At 38.9% G+C, this 16,089-nt stretch overlaps 2 protein-coding genes across 4 annotated transcripts in view; one reads left to right on the forward strand and one right to left on the reverse strand.

Moving 5' to 3' along the window:
• The first annotated feature begins 1,190 nt into the window (after positions 1-1,190).
• LOC109465373 (ras-related protein Rab-10-like) lies at positions 1,191-10,811 on the forward strand. Of its 2 annotated transcripts, none has more exons than XM_019762592.1 (7): positions 1,191-1,332; positions 6,042-6,196; positions 6,634-6,694; positions 7,856-7,994; positions 8,648-8,737; positions 9,506-9,607; positions 10,462-10,811. In XM_019762592.1, exons 2-7 carry the CDS (start codon positions 6,043-6,045, stop codon positions 10,567-10,569), a joined length of 654 nt encoding a protein of 217 aa, XP_019618151.1. In that variant the 5' UTR covers positions 1,191-1,332; position 6,042; the 3' UTR covers positions 10,570-10,811. The 2 variants fall into 2 exon arrangements, with proteins under 2 accessions (XP_019618151.1, XP_019618150.1); XM_019762591.1 differs by lacking the exon at positions 1,191-1,332 and adding an exon at positions 2,119-2,242 and having other exon boundaries at positions 10,462-10,809.
• Positions 10,812-13,840: 3,029 nt separating this feature from the next.
• The window catches only part of LOC109465363 (mannose-1-phosphate guanyltransferase alpha-like), a 12,926-nt gene continuing 10,677 nt past the window's right edge, over positions 13,841-16,089 (reverse strand). For both annotated transcript variants that reach the window (XM_019762576.1, XM_019762577.1), the window contains exons 11-12: positions 15,078-15,249; positions 13,841-14,540 (exon numbers count right to left, since the gene is read on the reverse strand). In XM_019762576.1, coding sequence (XP_019618135.1) covers positions 14,440-14,540; positions 15,078-15,249 — 273 coding nt within the window. In that variant the 3' untranslated portion in view covers positions 13,841-14,439. The remainder of the gene's footprint in view (positions 14,541-15,077; positions 15,250-16,089) is intronic.

Below are 16,089 nucleotides of genomic sequence, written 5' to 3' on the forward strand. Positions count from 1 at the left end.
TCATGACATACCCTAAGGTGTATACTACCAAAAATGCCAATCTTGTTTTTCTTCAGAGAAGAAAATTTTTCTTCCACTGAGAAAATTATTTTTCACCCAAGAAAAAAAATCTCGTCCATGAGACAAGAATGTCAAGAAACTGCATTTTAGCATATTTTTCTTGTGGTAAGATTTCTTTTCCAATGTATCTTGAACTAAATACCCTTAGATCTAGAATATTATTCTTGCAGTAAGAATTTCTAAGTTTTCTAGAAAGCCATTCTGTACACAAAAAAAGATTTCTTGAACCAAGGACATTATACAGACAATAATGTCCTTGCTTGAACTAAGATCTAACTTATATTGTGTATTTATTTATGTATTTATTAATGTTTATGTATTTATGAAGATTTACCATATTAGTGGAAGAATTGACATAACAGGTGACTATCACCTCTTCAAAGATGTCAAACCTGAGACCAGACTGTAATGTTTGAACCACTCACACCGGGAAGGTCCCCTACTCTTTTCGATAAGTGTGGTGGGTTCTTTAACGTGCGTGGGGTGTGGCTCTCCCAAACACAGGACCTCCATTTAACGTCCTATCCGAGGGACGTCCCTAACCAAAGCTAGGTACTCATTTTCACCTGAGTGAAGTGAGGAAATTCGTGTAAAGTACCTTTCCCAAGGGTACAACGTCGGAGCGCATGTTCGGACTTGTTCGGGTACGACCCGGAATCGAATCCGGGTCTCCCTGTTTCATAGTCCAATGATGTACCACTACACCACACGACGCCACAAGATATGTGTATGTATGATAATTCATTCACAAGAATCCACTTCACGCTATACGTACCCCAAAATGGTTCATGCCGCCGAGATCGTTAAGCGAACACACTTCCAATACATTCACGAAAATCTCTAATTTAATAGGCCACAGCAAGTAATTTTTGCTGACATAAGCTCAATTCTTGCTTATCAATGCTAAATTATGACCTCAAAATTTGAAAATGAAGGAATCTTTTGCCCACCTTGTTTTTTTTTTCGCCCAATCGCATTAGATTTGGGGTCTGCGGTAGATGTCATGCATAAAATTTACTTGCTGTGGCCTCATACCCGCTCCAAAGTGGTTGACATGCTGCCGAGATCGTTAAGCGGACATACCGCGCAACAAAACCGGGTCATCAGGTTCGGTCTGCAAGCCGGAAGTGACATTTAGACAAGGCTTTGGTATTATCTCGCCAGAGGAAGAGATAGAAACTACGTACTGTACAGACAAGGGAGGACGCGGGAAGGAAATATTCGTCGTAAAATGTGGCAATAAACACACGGGTGGGCTCAGGGTGGATGGAGGTGAGTTTGATCACGTCATACTACACTAGTTCAAGTTCGTTCCTGGTCGTAATGTATCGGGCGTTACGTCATATAGTGTAGCTGTTGATTGTGGGTGGTCTGACAGATCTAGAAACGATATCTGGTGAAACAGTTACGTTTATAATCATATATTTGAGGCTTGATGATATTTAGTAGCCTTACGTCAATTTTAATAACAATAACAGATTTATCTTCCATTCATGCCCTGTAAAATGTATATCGGCCTACATGTAGTATTATATAAAGTACAGGTAAATAGATGCAAAAGGTATATATAACGAGGTGTACATGGTGCCATATAAGGCCTGGTCGTTTCCTAAAACCACCGATTGAACTGCCGAGTGAGCGCAGTGTTGATATAGAAATGAGAGACTTACAAACAAGCAAGGTGAGAGAAGTATTGTTTGTGTACAAGAAAATTGAAACATTTAATCCTCTCCACACTTCGAATACATTCACAAAAATCTCAAACACTTAACTTAGGCCACAGCAAGTAATTTTTATGGATGACATTAGCTCAATTCTTGCTTATCAAGGCTAAATTATGACCTCGAAATTTGAAAATGAAGGAATCTTTTTCTTTGCCCGCCTTGTATTTTTCCGATTTGGGGTCTGCGGAGGATGTCGTGCATAAAATTTACTTGCTGTGGCCTCATACCCGCTCCAAAATGGTTCATGCCGCCGAGATCGTTAAGCGGACATACCGCGCAGCAAAACCGGGTCATCAGGTTCGGTCTGCAAGCCGGAAGTGACATTTAGACAAGGCTTTGGTAATCTCGTCAGAGGGGAAGAGAAACTACGAGTTACTGTACAGACAAGGGACGCGGGAAGGAAATATTCGTCGTAAAATGTGGCAATAAACACACGGGTGGGCTCAGGGTGGATGGAGGTGAGTTTGATCACGTCATACTACGCTAGTTCAAGTTCGTTCCTGGTCGTAAATTATGTATCAGGCGTTACGTCATATAGTGTAGTTGTTGATTGTGGGTGGTCTGACAGATCTAGAAACGATATCTGGTGAAACAGTTACGTTTTTAATCATATATTTGAGGCTTGATGATATTTAGTAGCCTTACGTCAATTTTAATAACAATGACAGATTTATCTTCCATTCATGCCCTGTAAAATGTATATCGGCCTACATGTAGTATTATATAAAGTACAGGTAAATAGATGCAAAAGGTATATATAACGGACTTTGGACCCCTCCCGTTAACGTTACATGTATAGCAGAATAAAAAGACTATTGATACTAAAAATCTAAGATCATTAGCTCCAAACTACTCTAATAAAATGTTTAGAGACAAAACAGAGGCTCTGTGTGGGTTTACGATGTTTCACATGAAGCATATATTTTTATTCGGGACAGATTTTATCATGATTTTATTAAAGACATTCGTTGATTTGATGCTGTCATAACTCGGTTAGCAGTCAGACCAAATCAAATTATGGTGTCATTATCTGCATTTTTCCCAGATACAATTCATTAAACCAAGCTATTGAGGAGAAGGATGCATCTGTGTTACATTTGTATCATAAAGATATAACGTTATTTTTACACGTGATTGAACCACATTTAATGCATGAACAGCTGAGCTTTTTCTACCTGCATGGTTCAGATATCATGGAGAAAACTGTCCTACTGTTGTTCATAGCCTGAACAATTCTGCAAAAAAAAAGGAAAATTCAAAAAGGTACTCTCCAATGTTGTTCAACAGTTTCGTTGATTAACGGTATGACATCTGTTACACAGTGTAATATCGGCACAAGCAAATTATATACAAATTAAAGACACTCCACCAGTAACAATAGAGCAGACATAATGCCTGAGGACAATCTGCAGTCAGGTAGAAAATTGACAACAAAAAAATAACTTAATTGCGCAACAGTTACACGTATGTAGGGTACATAGTATGGAATCTACTAAGTTAAGTAAGTATACATGTGTGCATATCAACTACATTTTCATAAGGCTAACCTAACTAATACAAAAGTGGGTGGCTAGTATGAGATAGGTAGGCATAATGCCTGACTTGACTTGACTTGACTTTATTGGGATCCACATTTAGCTTACAACAAATGTAGCTATTCTTCCTGTGGTCCTTCAAGACACACATGACACATGACATATTTACAAAACATATCAACATATCAAAACAGATTAAAATAAAGCTATATACATGTACATCATCACAACTTCATATCATTCCAGGCACTGGACATTCTATACAAAAATCTTCTTTTCTGTGCATTTGTTCGAGGTTTAGGAAGGCGGATGGTCTGTGAGTCTGATGTTCTAGTATGGTAACCATGTGACTGCATAGTGATGTTCTTATACAATGATATGGGTTGTTTTTCTTTCATTATCCTACGGAAAGCCTGAGGACAATCTGCAGTCAGGTACTAGTAGAAAATTGACAACAAAAAACAGAATGTACCACTGTCTCATATTTGCATGCAGGTGGCTGCGAGTGACATACACCAATGTACATTTGTTACCCTCCATGAAAATGGGGGTACTGTTTTTACTCCGTTTCATGTTTGGTCTGATATCTGAAGATCGGTGAGAAGGAACTGTACGATATTTGGCAGATTGATGGATGGGGCCTTGGAGATTGTGTAGGTTGACTTTGAGCCCCTGGTGATTGACCTTGGTACTGCAGTTTAATTTTTTTATTCTGTTGTTTTCGCGTTATGGACTGTTTGTGCGATATTAAGGTAGCATGTAGTTGTTATTACCATGGTTTAGTGGTTTAAATTTGGGTCCCCTAGCTGTTTGCGTTTGATATTTACAAAATGTTTAATGTTGGACTTTTTGTGTTGAATGTTTGGAAAATCTAGGGGATGGTTTGGTATGATTTTTGGTATGTGGGTAGTTGTTGAGTCTCTTTGTGTTTTGGAGTGCATTAGCAGGTTGTCGCATATTTTTATTGCTTGATTTAAAAGGATTTTCACTTTTTCACCCCTACTTCATAATAGGATGGTCTGTTTGACCCAAAAGTTGGGACAGAGTGTTTTTGTTTATACCTCCAGCTGGCAGGAAGACCCAGGCAGCCCTATCTATTTTTACCCCCTATAGAGTCTGCAGGAAAATAAATCTTGTTTGTCTGGTCTGCAGGTCATTTGTCTGGTCATTGACCTACATGTACACAGTCAGGCAAATGTAGCCTGGGTACCATCCCCAGTAGTATATTCGCAAACTCTATAACAGTTTGACTCATAATATCTCTATTGAAATACACCAAAAGATTACAAAATAACAAGCTATTTCATGGAGGGATGATGTCTACGACTTCTCCTTGTTTATTTTGATTTTTCACAAAGTGAAAGGGAGGGCAAAACAGGTGCATACGCACCTTTACAAGTTGCCCTCCCCCATACAAAAACACAAATACAAGTTACAACGTCAAAATTTACATGGTCAATAATAGTAAATATAAAAATACTTAGACAATCAATATAGAAGGTTAGGCCACACCAATTTAATTTGTTGGTTCTCGGATTCGCCTCTTCGCTTTTTTCTGATTTGCAAAAAAAAAAAAATTGATTCTGGTCCTGAATCAACTGAAAAATGCTCATGTTTTGCCCCTCAAAAGTTGAGGAAAGTCCTTTTCTTCCTAGTTGTTACAGTTTTTCCATCTATCATTGCAGTGGTTTGATTAAAAGTTCAAAATTCAATGTTTAAATTTTAACCCAGCCTTTTGTGTTGACTTCATGGCTCATTTTGTAGCATTTAAGCCTATAATAGGATGCCTAGACCTGTTTTTATTTTTTTTTTTTTCGCCCGGTCGCTTCATATTTTTTCTGAAAAAATCCCTGAACCAACAAATTAAATTGGTGTGGCCTTAAGCATAATCAAATATATCTAGTTATGATATATTGTGTTGAAACAAGTATGATGTACATGTATGATTGTTACTTCCAGGTATATGGAAGTATTGTTTTGTATGGCTGATCATGTCAGTTGTGGGTTTGACTGGACAGAGTAGGTTGATAGCACTCGGGTGGGGTCTCCCACCGGATTGACAGACAGGTTGAGAATGGCAGGTCAAAAGATCAGTCACAGGAAATGGATCTGGCCAGGAGCCAGCAGGAATTAGAGATTGACATGGGGCGAATTCAGCCTGCATGAGGGACCCTCTAATACCTCCCACAAGTCTGAAATCTCTAGCCTGGATGCCAGACCCAAAGCACACTGGACACAAAATATCTCAGTGCTCACTGAGATATTTGTGTCCAGTGTGCTATGGGTCTGGAACCCAGGCTAGAAATCTCAGATTATGAAAATAATTTCATCTAGTCAGGCCACACCAATTTTGGTGCACACCACCTTGGTTAACGGATTTTTCTAGAAAAATAATGGAGCGGGCGGGCGAAAAAAAAATAAAATAAAAACAGGCCTAGGCATCCTATTATGGCCCAAAATGGTACGATAGGAGTATGAAGTCAACACACCAGGCTGGTTCAAAATGTAAACAATGACTTTTGAACTTTTAATGATACCACTGCATTGAAAGATACATGTGACTGTAACAACTAGGAATAAAAGGACTGTTTCCAACATTTCGATGCCTGTCAGAAGCTCTGGTCTTTGATGTCTGACAGACAGTGAAATGGAAGCAGGTGAAGGTCTATACCAGTCTTATGAAAAAAAACTAATATATATTCCGATGTCTTGTGTTCCGTAGTATGTCGCGGCCAGATTTATCAGTACCGCGCGGGCCGGCGCCGCCGTATGACTTCCAGCTGCAGGTGGTGATGGTGGGCGAGTCCAGCGTGGGGAAGACTTGTATCATCAACAGGTTTACTGAGGACAAATATGAGGACCCCATCTCTACTGTAGGTAAGACTTAATCATGTAACATCAACACTGAGGACAAATATGAGGATCCCATCTCTACTGTAGGTAAGGATGAGGTTCTAGCCAAATCCTAGCAAATACACTGTCACGTTAGTACTACTACTAGTATTTAAGATTTCAGTCAGTAGAATATTCTTCAATCAGTGACTGTTTTTGAAAGGTAGAAACACCTACCTCCAATTTTCGATGTCCACTGTACATCTTGATTACGGAGTGACCTTTAAAAAAGTCTCGCGAGAGCACGAGACTAGGTCGAGACTTGTGTGGATCTTCTGGCCTTCCCCGCCTCCTTGTGGAGTAGGCGTAAATAGGACTTGGGCAGCTCCCAACCTTCCTGAATCGTAACGAAGGTTGGGAGCTGCTGTACCCTTAATCGTCTGTTCTGCTGTTCATGACATGTGATTCTTGTTGTGTTTCAGGCATTGACTTCAAAATTAGAATATTTGAGATGTACGGCAAGAGAATACGACTTCAAATATGGTAAGTGCAGCAGTCTCTGCTATATTATCTTACATACTGATATTTTACAGGCACATGTACAACATGATGTGTATTCTCACTTGTTAGGCCACACCAATTTAATTTGTTGGTTCTCGGATTCGCCTCTTCATTTTTTTCTGATTTGCAAAAAAAAAAAAAATTATTCTGGTCCTGAATCAATTGAAAAATGCTCATGTTTTGCCCCCAACAGTTGAGGAAAGTCCTTTTCTTCCTAGCTTTTGTTACAGTTTTCCCATCTATCATTGCAGTGGTTTGATTAAAAGTTCAAAATTCAATGTTTAAATTTCAACCCAGCCTTTTGTGTCGACTTCATGACTCATTTTGTAGCATTTAAGCCTATAATAGGATGCATAGACCTGTTTTTATTTTTATTTTTTTTCGCCCTGTCGCTTCATATTTCTTCTGAAAAAATCCAAGAACCAACAAATTAAATTGGTGTGGCCTTAACAATTAAAAAAAGCTTGTGATTGTGACACTGAGGGGGATGATACCTACCCTTGAAACCAGAACACGTTTTCCGGACCGCAAAAGCCCTTCGCCCGCTGGTGTAAATTACCGCTACGGGGAAGTCTAGCTCGGGGAGAGTTTGGCTAGTAAAGGGCCGGACAAACCCCTCGGGCTCAACTCCCCCGTAGCGGTAATTTAGGCAGGCGGGCAAAGGGCTCTCGGCTGCCGAAGGAAAACGGCTAACGGCCCGATACTAGTTTTGTCATCCAGGGTAGACGATACCAAGCTTAAGAGTTTAACTGAGATCTTAAAAGTCTGATTGATGTGTCAGCTTGAAATTAAAATTGAATAAATCATTAAAGCAAAATATCATTGTACCAGTGTGACCAGCATCACACATATGTAACAGTGTCACACTTATGTTACAGTGTTACATCATAACATGTATGTTTCAGGGACACAGCAGGCCATGAGAAGCTGGCCAGTTACAGGTGTGACTGTGTGACCGGCGTTAGCGTTATGTATGATAAGATTGTTTACATGCCTGTTCCAGGGACACAGCAGGCCATGAGAAGTTTAACACCATCACCACACAGTACTACCACACACTGTAGGTATAACTGTGTATTGTGTATACAGTGTTACATGTATGTTACAGTGTATGTTACAGTGTTACATGATTGTATGTTCCAGGGATACAGCAGGGCATGAGAAGTTTAACACCATCACCACACAGTACTACCACCGGGCAGACGGGGTCCTACTCGTGTATGACATCACCAGGGAACACACCTTTGTCAGCATTCCCAAGTGGCTCAACCAAGTAGATGTGGTGAGAAATCAGTCATCTCAGTTACAGGGCAATTAAAGTTATTCCAGTCATCTCATCACAATGTCATGCAACAAGTGCACACAAATATGATCTCAACGCTTGGAATACCACCTGTGTATGCAAGTTGGTGCAAGTAAAATTGGAGCTGTGCATGTATTTCTGATGTCTATCTGTACCTAACCTGCATGTACTCACTGGGTATATGCAGGCTAGTGCAGGTAAAATTGTAGCTGAACTGGTCCATGTACTGGGTTTATAATTATATAACATCCATGTCCATAATATCACCAGGGTCCATAATATCGCCACCTTGAGAAACAGTGTGCTTATAATAAAGATATTTTTACTGCAACATACTTTTGGTATGCACTCCTGCACACCTCAAATGTACATACCCAGGGTATGTTGCAGTAAAAATATCTTTAAGCACACTTTTTCTCAAGGTGGCGATATTATATATGGACCCTGGTGATATTATGGATATGGATGTTAGATTGCTGTATTTAGAATATAAAGAAATAATTAATCAATTATGGCAATGGTTTCTGAACAGTTATTACTGACATACTTCCTAAATTCTGTAATTACCCATGGCCAAATTGTGAATATAGGAAGACAAACACTTTCTTCAACAGTACTTTTTTTTTCCTCAGTACGCCTCCCATGATGTGGAGAGATACCTGCTGGGAAACAAGTGTGACCAGGAAGTGTTACGGGAGGTCCCCAGGGAGAGAGCAGAAAAGGTACGTGAACATCACTTCATGAATTTATGTCCAAAATATTTTTAAATTGTGAGGTTTATTGAGGAAAAACTCTCCTTTAGCTGCCCACCAGAGGGTGACAGCTATTCTTACAGGAGAGACTGGAGTACATATTAACCCTTGTCCTGCGGAGCCCATATATATATGGGTTGCACATACAGTACCATCTATATAGTGCCCTGTATATGTACGATTTGGGGGTGTTTCTCGTGCAACGCATCACACCGCAGCGAAACGCAACGAATGCGGAAGTAACTACGCCACCGCGGGCCAAAAAAAGTCAAGGGTCTGTGACCTGATTAAGACATGAAATTATTTGAAAATATTATGTAAAAATTGCCAGCAGGACAAGGGTTAAGACATTACATAGTTGTTCAAAGATTCCATACCACAATTTCTATAACTGGATTCAGGCAGCAACTTCTATGACACGTGACAGCCTTGTACACAAAGGACAATCTCGAAAAATGCCTAAAGGGCCTAGAAATTCAACCATGGATTGTAAAAGCCCAGTCTCACCCCATACTATATAAATTTTAGTCTTTTGTAATATGATATAGATTAGTCCCAAAGTACAACGTATCTCGCTCTATCCGGTTTATCGTCTGTTGTTCCCCGTAGTGTATTGTAATATAGCGATACCATATAGCAGACGCCATGCATTATACCTTAATGTCCAATTGTGTTGCAATAAGGTTTATCTTATGAAAATCAGATGCATTGTCAAGTTTTTTTTTCCTCTCCCGCTAGTTTGCTGTTGAGTACAACATCAACTTTGTTGAGGTGAGCGCTAAGACCAACACAGGCATCGAGCATGCCTTCAGGGACCTGGTGGAGAGCATTCTGCGGAAGGTGAGTTACTCAATGATGCAGCTTACTGTGGGTGGATAGTGCATGACATTGTGTAAAGTCACTCACTCACTATACGTTTAGCGTACATGTATGTTGTTCCCCGACTTTCAAGGTTTAGAGATTAGATTCTTTATTGACACAACAAAAAAGTATGCCTTGAAGTTTTACAACTAAAGATCTAACAAAGCTACATACATGTGTGGATAACGTCATCTTACAATGTTACATACAGACTCGAGTATATGTATGCTGTAACAAAAAAGGTTTAACTACATTTGTATTCTCTAACATGTGGATGTGCTTACACACTGATGCTGAGGCTTGATGGCAGCCCACCATTTGCCTCTATCCTGTAGGTTCACGTTATGTAGGTTAAAGTCCTCCCTTATGTTGTCCATCCATATCTTCCTTGTGGTTATACATATCTGTGACAGGTTTTCCACTGCATTGACTGCATGTATCACAGCTACATTTTGACAGAAGTATTCAAAATAGAGCAGGTCGACACGTTCAATGAGGAACAGTTAAAGATATGTTTCTTCATTAATTATGTTTACCGAAGGAAAACATATTGTTTTTGCACAGTTTCTTCCTCTTCTTCTTCTCCAAACAGTGACCTATGACCTGACCAATGACATGATTTGTTGACGTCTGTCACCACGGTGACTCGTGTTGGGTTACATAATGTTGCAATTTCATGGTCTGCTCTGCTCCTGTCACCATATACTCGTAGTACAGGTATGTGAATGTGTTTGAGTAAAAATTAACAGGGCAGACCATGTCCGAAGGTAAACATTATGTATTTGCTTTGCAAATGTTTTTGCTTTGCAAATTTTTGTTTTCATTCTTTCCAGAGGCCGGATGCTGCCACAATGATGGACGAGAGAATCCACCTGAACAGGGGCGACTACGAGAAGTCCCCGCAGCCCGGCACCAAGTCATGCAGCGGGAGATGTGTGTAGCAGTCGGAGCACAAGAGCTTGGACTAGACACACTTCTGTACTGAAACATACAATGTACATCTTTACATACCCTGGATGCCAAACTAGTATCGGGCCGTTAGCCGTTTTCCTTCGGCAGCCAAGAGCCCGTCGCCCGCCTATCTAAATTACCGCTACGGGGGAGTTGAGCCCGAGGGGTTTGTCCAGCCCTATTACTAGTAATAGTAGGGCGAAGGGTTCTTGGCTGCCAAGGGAAAATGGCTAACGGCCTGATACTAGTTTGGCATCCAGGGTAATCTTTACAGGGTCAGGGATGGAAATACATGTACATGTGTACCACCTGCATATGCAGATTTGTGCAGGCTAGGTGAAGTTGGAGCTGTGCAGGTATTTTTGATGTCTACCTGCACTGGTCCATGTACTGGGTTTATACGTACAGTAACTGTACATGTAAGTTTACATGGATTTTTATTTGCTGCACTGACTGTTACCACTGACTGTATGAAGTATAAAAGAAATGGCAATATGGTTTCTGAACAGATTTTATTCATATTCATACTTGCTAAACTTTGAGTAGTGCACGTAAAATTTCTCTGGTGCAGGTAATTTTCAATGTTTCAAAGTTGATGTATGTTCCAGTACAGAAGTTACTCTCCAAGCCCCACCAGGACTGCTACACTGCATCTCTCGAACTGCAAAGTCTTATGCAGTCCGTGTCACCATTTCAACTTTTTCTCATCAAAATACAACCCAAAATTTTGTTGTTGTTGTTGCATCATCCCTACATTGTACATGTATACCAGCATTTGTAATGTTTTGCACATCATTATATTTTTAGTTTGATCATGCAGGAAAAGGATGTTTTTTATTTCATTACCAAGTGTGTCATCAAGAAATACAGAGGGAATATTTTGCATTATATTTAGTTAGCTTATATTACATGTAGTTAGCCTATGAGACATAACATAATTATACATTATATGTACATCATGTTATAATGTCTTCTTGCAACTTTCCTGCCGATGACTAGGCCACATCAGTTCAATTCGTTGTTTCGTAGATATGAAGGAAATAATTCTGAGCTTGAAGATTGACATTAAAACAGAAAATCTTGGTTCTCACAGCTTCAGCGTGGGAAGATAGTCAGATGCAATCTTTCCTCCTAACCCTCGGTTTTCACTTCGACGTAAACTTTGCAATGTCCAAAAAACAATGAAACGAACTGGTGTGGATTAAATGTAGGATATTTTTGTATTGGGTAGCTTTTCTACCTTCTAGATACTCTGTGTTTTAATATCAAGATCTTCAGTGTATAAAGTAGATATGAAATTGTAAATACTATTATTAGGTAGATTGAATTTAGATTCTTGAAGGATGCATAATTATTAAGCTAACAATTTTGTTACTGTCAGTACAATGATTGTAATGTGCAGGCTGGATTAAGGATCTTTTTTTTATTTGTACTTTTTTATTCAATATCTTAATATTAACAATTTATTTCTATTTTGCTATATTTCTAAATATGATATAAACTTGCATCATAAAACAAGTTTTTGTAACACCCAGTGAAATGTGTTTTCTGTGAAATTATTGATAAGGTCCCCAATGATTCGTGCAGGTAACGTTACACATACACATACATGTATGAACTCAATGGGCAACAATTATACATGATTGTATTTCTTGATGCTGCAAAAAAATGAATCATTTTTACCATTGCCCATCAACATACAACAGTGTACAATCGTGTAAATAGATAGCAAGTCTGTAGTTATTAAAATTATGCAAGAGTGAGTAGGATTTTCTACAAGTGTTAGATCATGTAACTTCGGAAATTTTAACAATTGGGATGATGACCAGTTCTCTTCCACTGACTTGCAATAAACCTCCCTGTGGTACAAACACTGGATACTGGTTGTGGAGGTTGACTCTTGTTCTACAGTAATTCTGTCACATACACATAGGCTTCGAACAAGAGCTCATGCTGAGAAGGTCCTGATTTACTCTACCAGGCTTCAGATGTTGCTGGAAAGAGCAGGAACTGGCCAAATATACAGATAAAATTGCCCTTAAACAGACTAACCCTCCTGGTATGTTATCTGAGTGTCTATTTGGCCGATTTCTACTATTTCCAGATACTTCTGAAGCCTGTTCAAGGCAGAATGTTTAGTAATACCCTTTCTGTGCAATGCATGGTGAGCAAAAGTTGGGCCACACTCTATAGTGTTAAAATACTGGTAGCCTTTAAATTTTAAAAATGTAGCAAATGTGAGTGGATTTATTATTGGGATCATTAAATTAATGTGGCAATGATTATTGAATTCTCTCTCGCCTACTGATTAACTTTCATGTAATCATGTACAGAATTTGTGCTATAAACTTTATGATGGAAACTAGACCAGATCACTCTCTTTTTATCTCTCGTAAGGCCACTACAATGTAATTTGTTGGTTCCCGGATTCGCCTCTTCAATTTTTTCTGATTTGCAAAAAAAAACAAAGATTTTGGTTCTGAATCAACTAAAAAATGCTAATGTTTTGCCCCCAACAGTTAAAGAAAGTCCTAGTTTTCTTCCTAGCTGTTACAGTTTGTCCATCTATCAATGGAGTGGTTTGATTAAAAGATCAAATTCATTGTTTAAATATTAACCCAGCCTTTTGTGTTGACTTCATGGCTCTCTCTCCTACCGTAGCATTTGGAGCTATAATGGGATGCCTAGACCTGTTCTCATTTATTTTTTTTTTCGCCCTGTCGCTTCATATTTTTTAATGAAAAAATCTGAGAACCAACAGATTAAATTTATGTTGCCTATTAGATGTCATGTAAATGTCGGCTTGCTTATCGTAGAGTATTTGCATATTAAACTTATCATATAAAGCCGTACAAAATGAATTCAGAGTTAAATGTATCGCAAGTTGTAAGCATCTCTTAGAATACATTTTCTTACTCCAATTCTTGACTCTTGAAATTATGTACATTAAATATCTGTATGTTGGAACCTTAGGCCACACCAATTTAATTTCTTGGTTAACGGATTTTTCTACAATAATAATGGAGCGGGCGGGCGAAAAAATAAAAACAGGCCTAGGGATCCTATTATGGCCCAAAATGGTACGATAGGAGCCATGAAGTCAACACACCAGACTGGTTCAAAATTTAAACAATGAATTTTGAACTTTTAATGATACCACTGTATTGAAAGATGGAATAACTGTAACAACTAGGAAAAAAAGGACTGTTTTCAACTGTTCAGGGCAAAATATGAGCATTTTGCAGTTGATTCTGAATTTTTATTTTTATTTTCAAATCAGAAAAAAATGAAGCGGGCGAATCCGTTAACCAAGAAATAAAATTGGTGTGGCCTTACAGCCATTGTCTTTAATTATTTAAATAGAGGTTTTAACATACCCCAAACAAGGCATTTCCACCATTGGTTAATTCCTGTACTTCTGATATTCTCACCATTCTTCACCATACAAAATTGAGCAAAAAATAATTTTTTAATATTTTAAGTCTTTTGGTAAAATCTCAATATCTCTTCCAAAGTACAAGTCAGTTCTGCATGTGCTGATGAACCAGTAATTTGATCTGTATCAATGCTGTCAACATTTTGTAGTGTGATACATTATGTCGAAACTGTCCCCCTTTACTGCAAGGGGGAAAATGAAATCCTCTGGCCAAACTCCCCAAAGGCAAATTATTCTCCCCGTTTGGCTAAATTGTGAAATCGTTTGTTGTTTGTTACAATTTCAAACATACATATTGGCAAGGAGAGACACAGCGTGCCTTCCCTGATTTGCGTTAAGTTTGTTGCGTTGCAAAATTTGTGCTAAATCTGACTATTTCTCAACCGACTTTGTTAGTCTGGTATAGAGACTTGTGTTAGAAGCCCTAGAGGATAATCTGGTTCTTGTAGCTGTGCGGCAGGTCTTTGTGAGGCAGGACGATGGAGTTCAGCACAATCACCTCCGGTGGGATGGTCACGTTACGACCTGGAGAATAAAGGAAATACGTCAATCATGATTCCCGCAGGTTATAGACAATAGAATATTACACAGGTGTCAGCCAGACCGCAAGTCAGAATGATTGCTCGAAGAGCTGAGGGAGGGCTGGGACAACTTTAAAATCTATTTACGTCATATCCATTACATTTCTCTGTCAATGCAAAATGTGCTTATAAGTTGAGAAAATTTGGTGTCCCTGAATAACAGATGTTGTAACAATCTCCATTCTGCCTGGGATATCCTTAATTGAGACAAAGTTGAGAAAACATTAAAAAAAAACAATTTGATCATGAGGAATCTCTGAAGATGTTGATCAGGGTGACTGACCTCCCTGCCTAGAGGAGGGTTAAGAGTAAGCAGGGGATTTGACCTCTTGGCCAAATCCTCCCTTCCTATGTCCAAAAATCCAGTATTCAAATCTTGCAGCACAAGCAAAACACATTCAAATTAAATATTCCATGGCAATTTCTTAACAAACCTTCCTGTTATACTTCGCTACTGCATGTATGTGAACCGTGAGCCTACCCAGGATGGTGATGGAAGGGTTGAGCCGTCCGTCCTCGCTGAACAGTTCTCCGGAGTCCAGCTTGGCGAAGGGGATGTTGGGATTGGGGTCAGAGGGCGTGCCCTCCACGCGGGTCCAGGCGCCAACCGTGCTGTTCCATCCCACAATGCTGTGCAGGATGCAGCTGTGGTCCTGCAGTGGATACAAGGAAGAGAGTATAACAGGAGCTTTCTGACTAATTTGCATTATCTTGTCTTGACTTGTCTGACTTTTGTTCCTTTTTCGACTTCCAAAAATTTGTCTTCACTTTATCTGCATATCAATCAACAGTTTAAAAAAGTCCTGCATTTCCCCTCTGGTCTCTCAGTCACTGACAAAAGATAGTGGATACTAGCTGAAACGTCTAACGTTTTCAAAATCATATCCAGTAACTGTTGCTTGAGTAATTGCTTTTGGCGAAGAGAGTACCGTAGTTACGTTTTTACAGTTAAAACTTTAACTTTAGTTAATAATATGCAAAAAAAATCGTGATTGACATTATCATCATGATCATGACATAATGAACATGCTCAAACTTTGCCACTAATGTAATGGTAAAACGAAATGTTTATTTAGATGCCAGCCTTTTTATCTTTAGTATGCCCTATGGGTCACTGAGACTGATAGTGCACTAAAGCAAAAAACTGCTGGCATCCAGGCTAAGCCTCCGCTGTATTTAACGTTGTGTGAAAAAAAATCATTAACCAACACTGGTATCTCCAATCAGGTGTTAACCCTTGTCCTGCGGAGTACAACAATTGTTGTTCTGCACATACAGTACCATCTATATAACACTCTGTATATGTACGATTTGGGGGTATTTGTCGTGTAACGCATCACACCACAGCAAAACACAACAAATGCTGAAGTTAACTATGCCACTGCAGGGCAAAAAAAATTTGGGGTCTATATATATATATATATATATATATATATATATATATATATATATATATATATATATATATATATATATATANATATATATATATA

Source organism: Branchiostoma belcheri, unplaced genomic scaffold (assembly GCF_001625305.1).
Source record: "Branchiostoma belcheri isolate BF01 breed outbred unplaced genomic scaffold, Haploidv18h27 scaffold15, whole genome shotgun sequence".
NCBI lineage: Eukaryota > Metazoa > Chordata > Leptocardii > Amphioxiformes > Branchiostomatidae > Branchiostoma > Branchiostoma belcheri.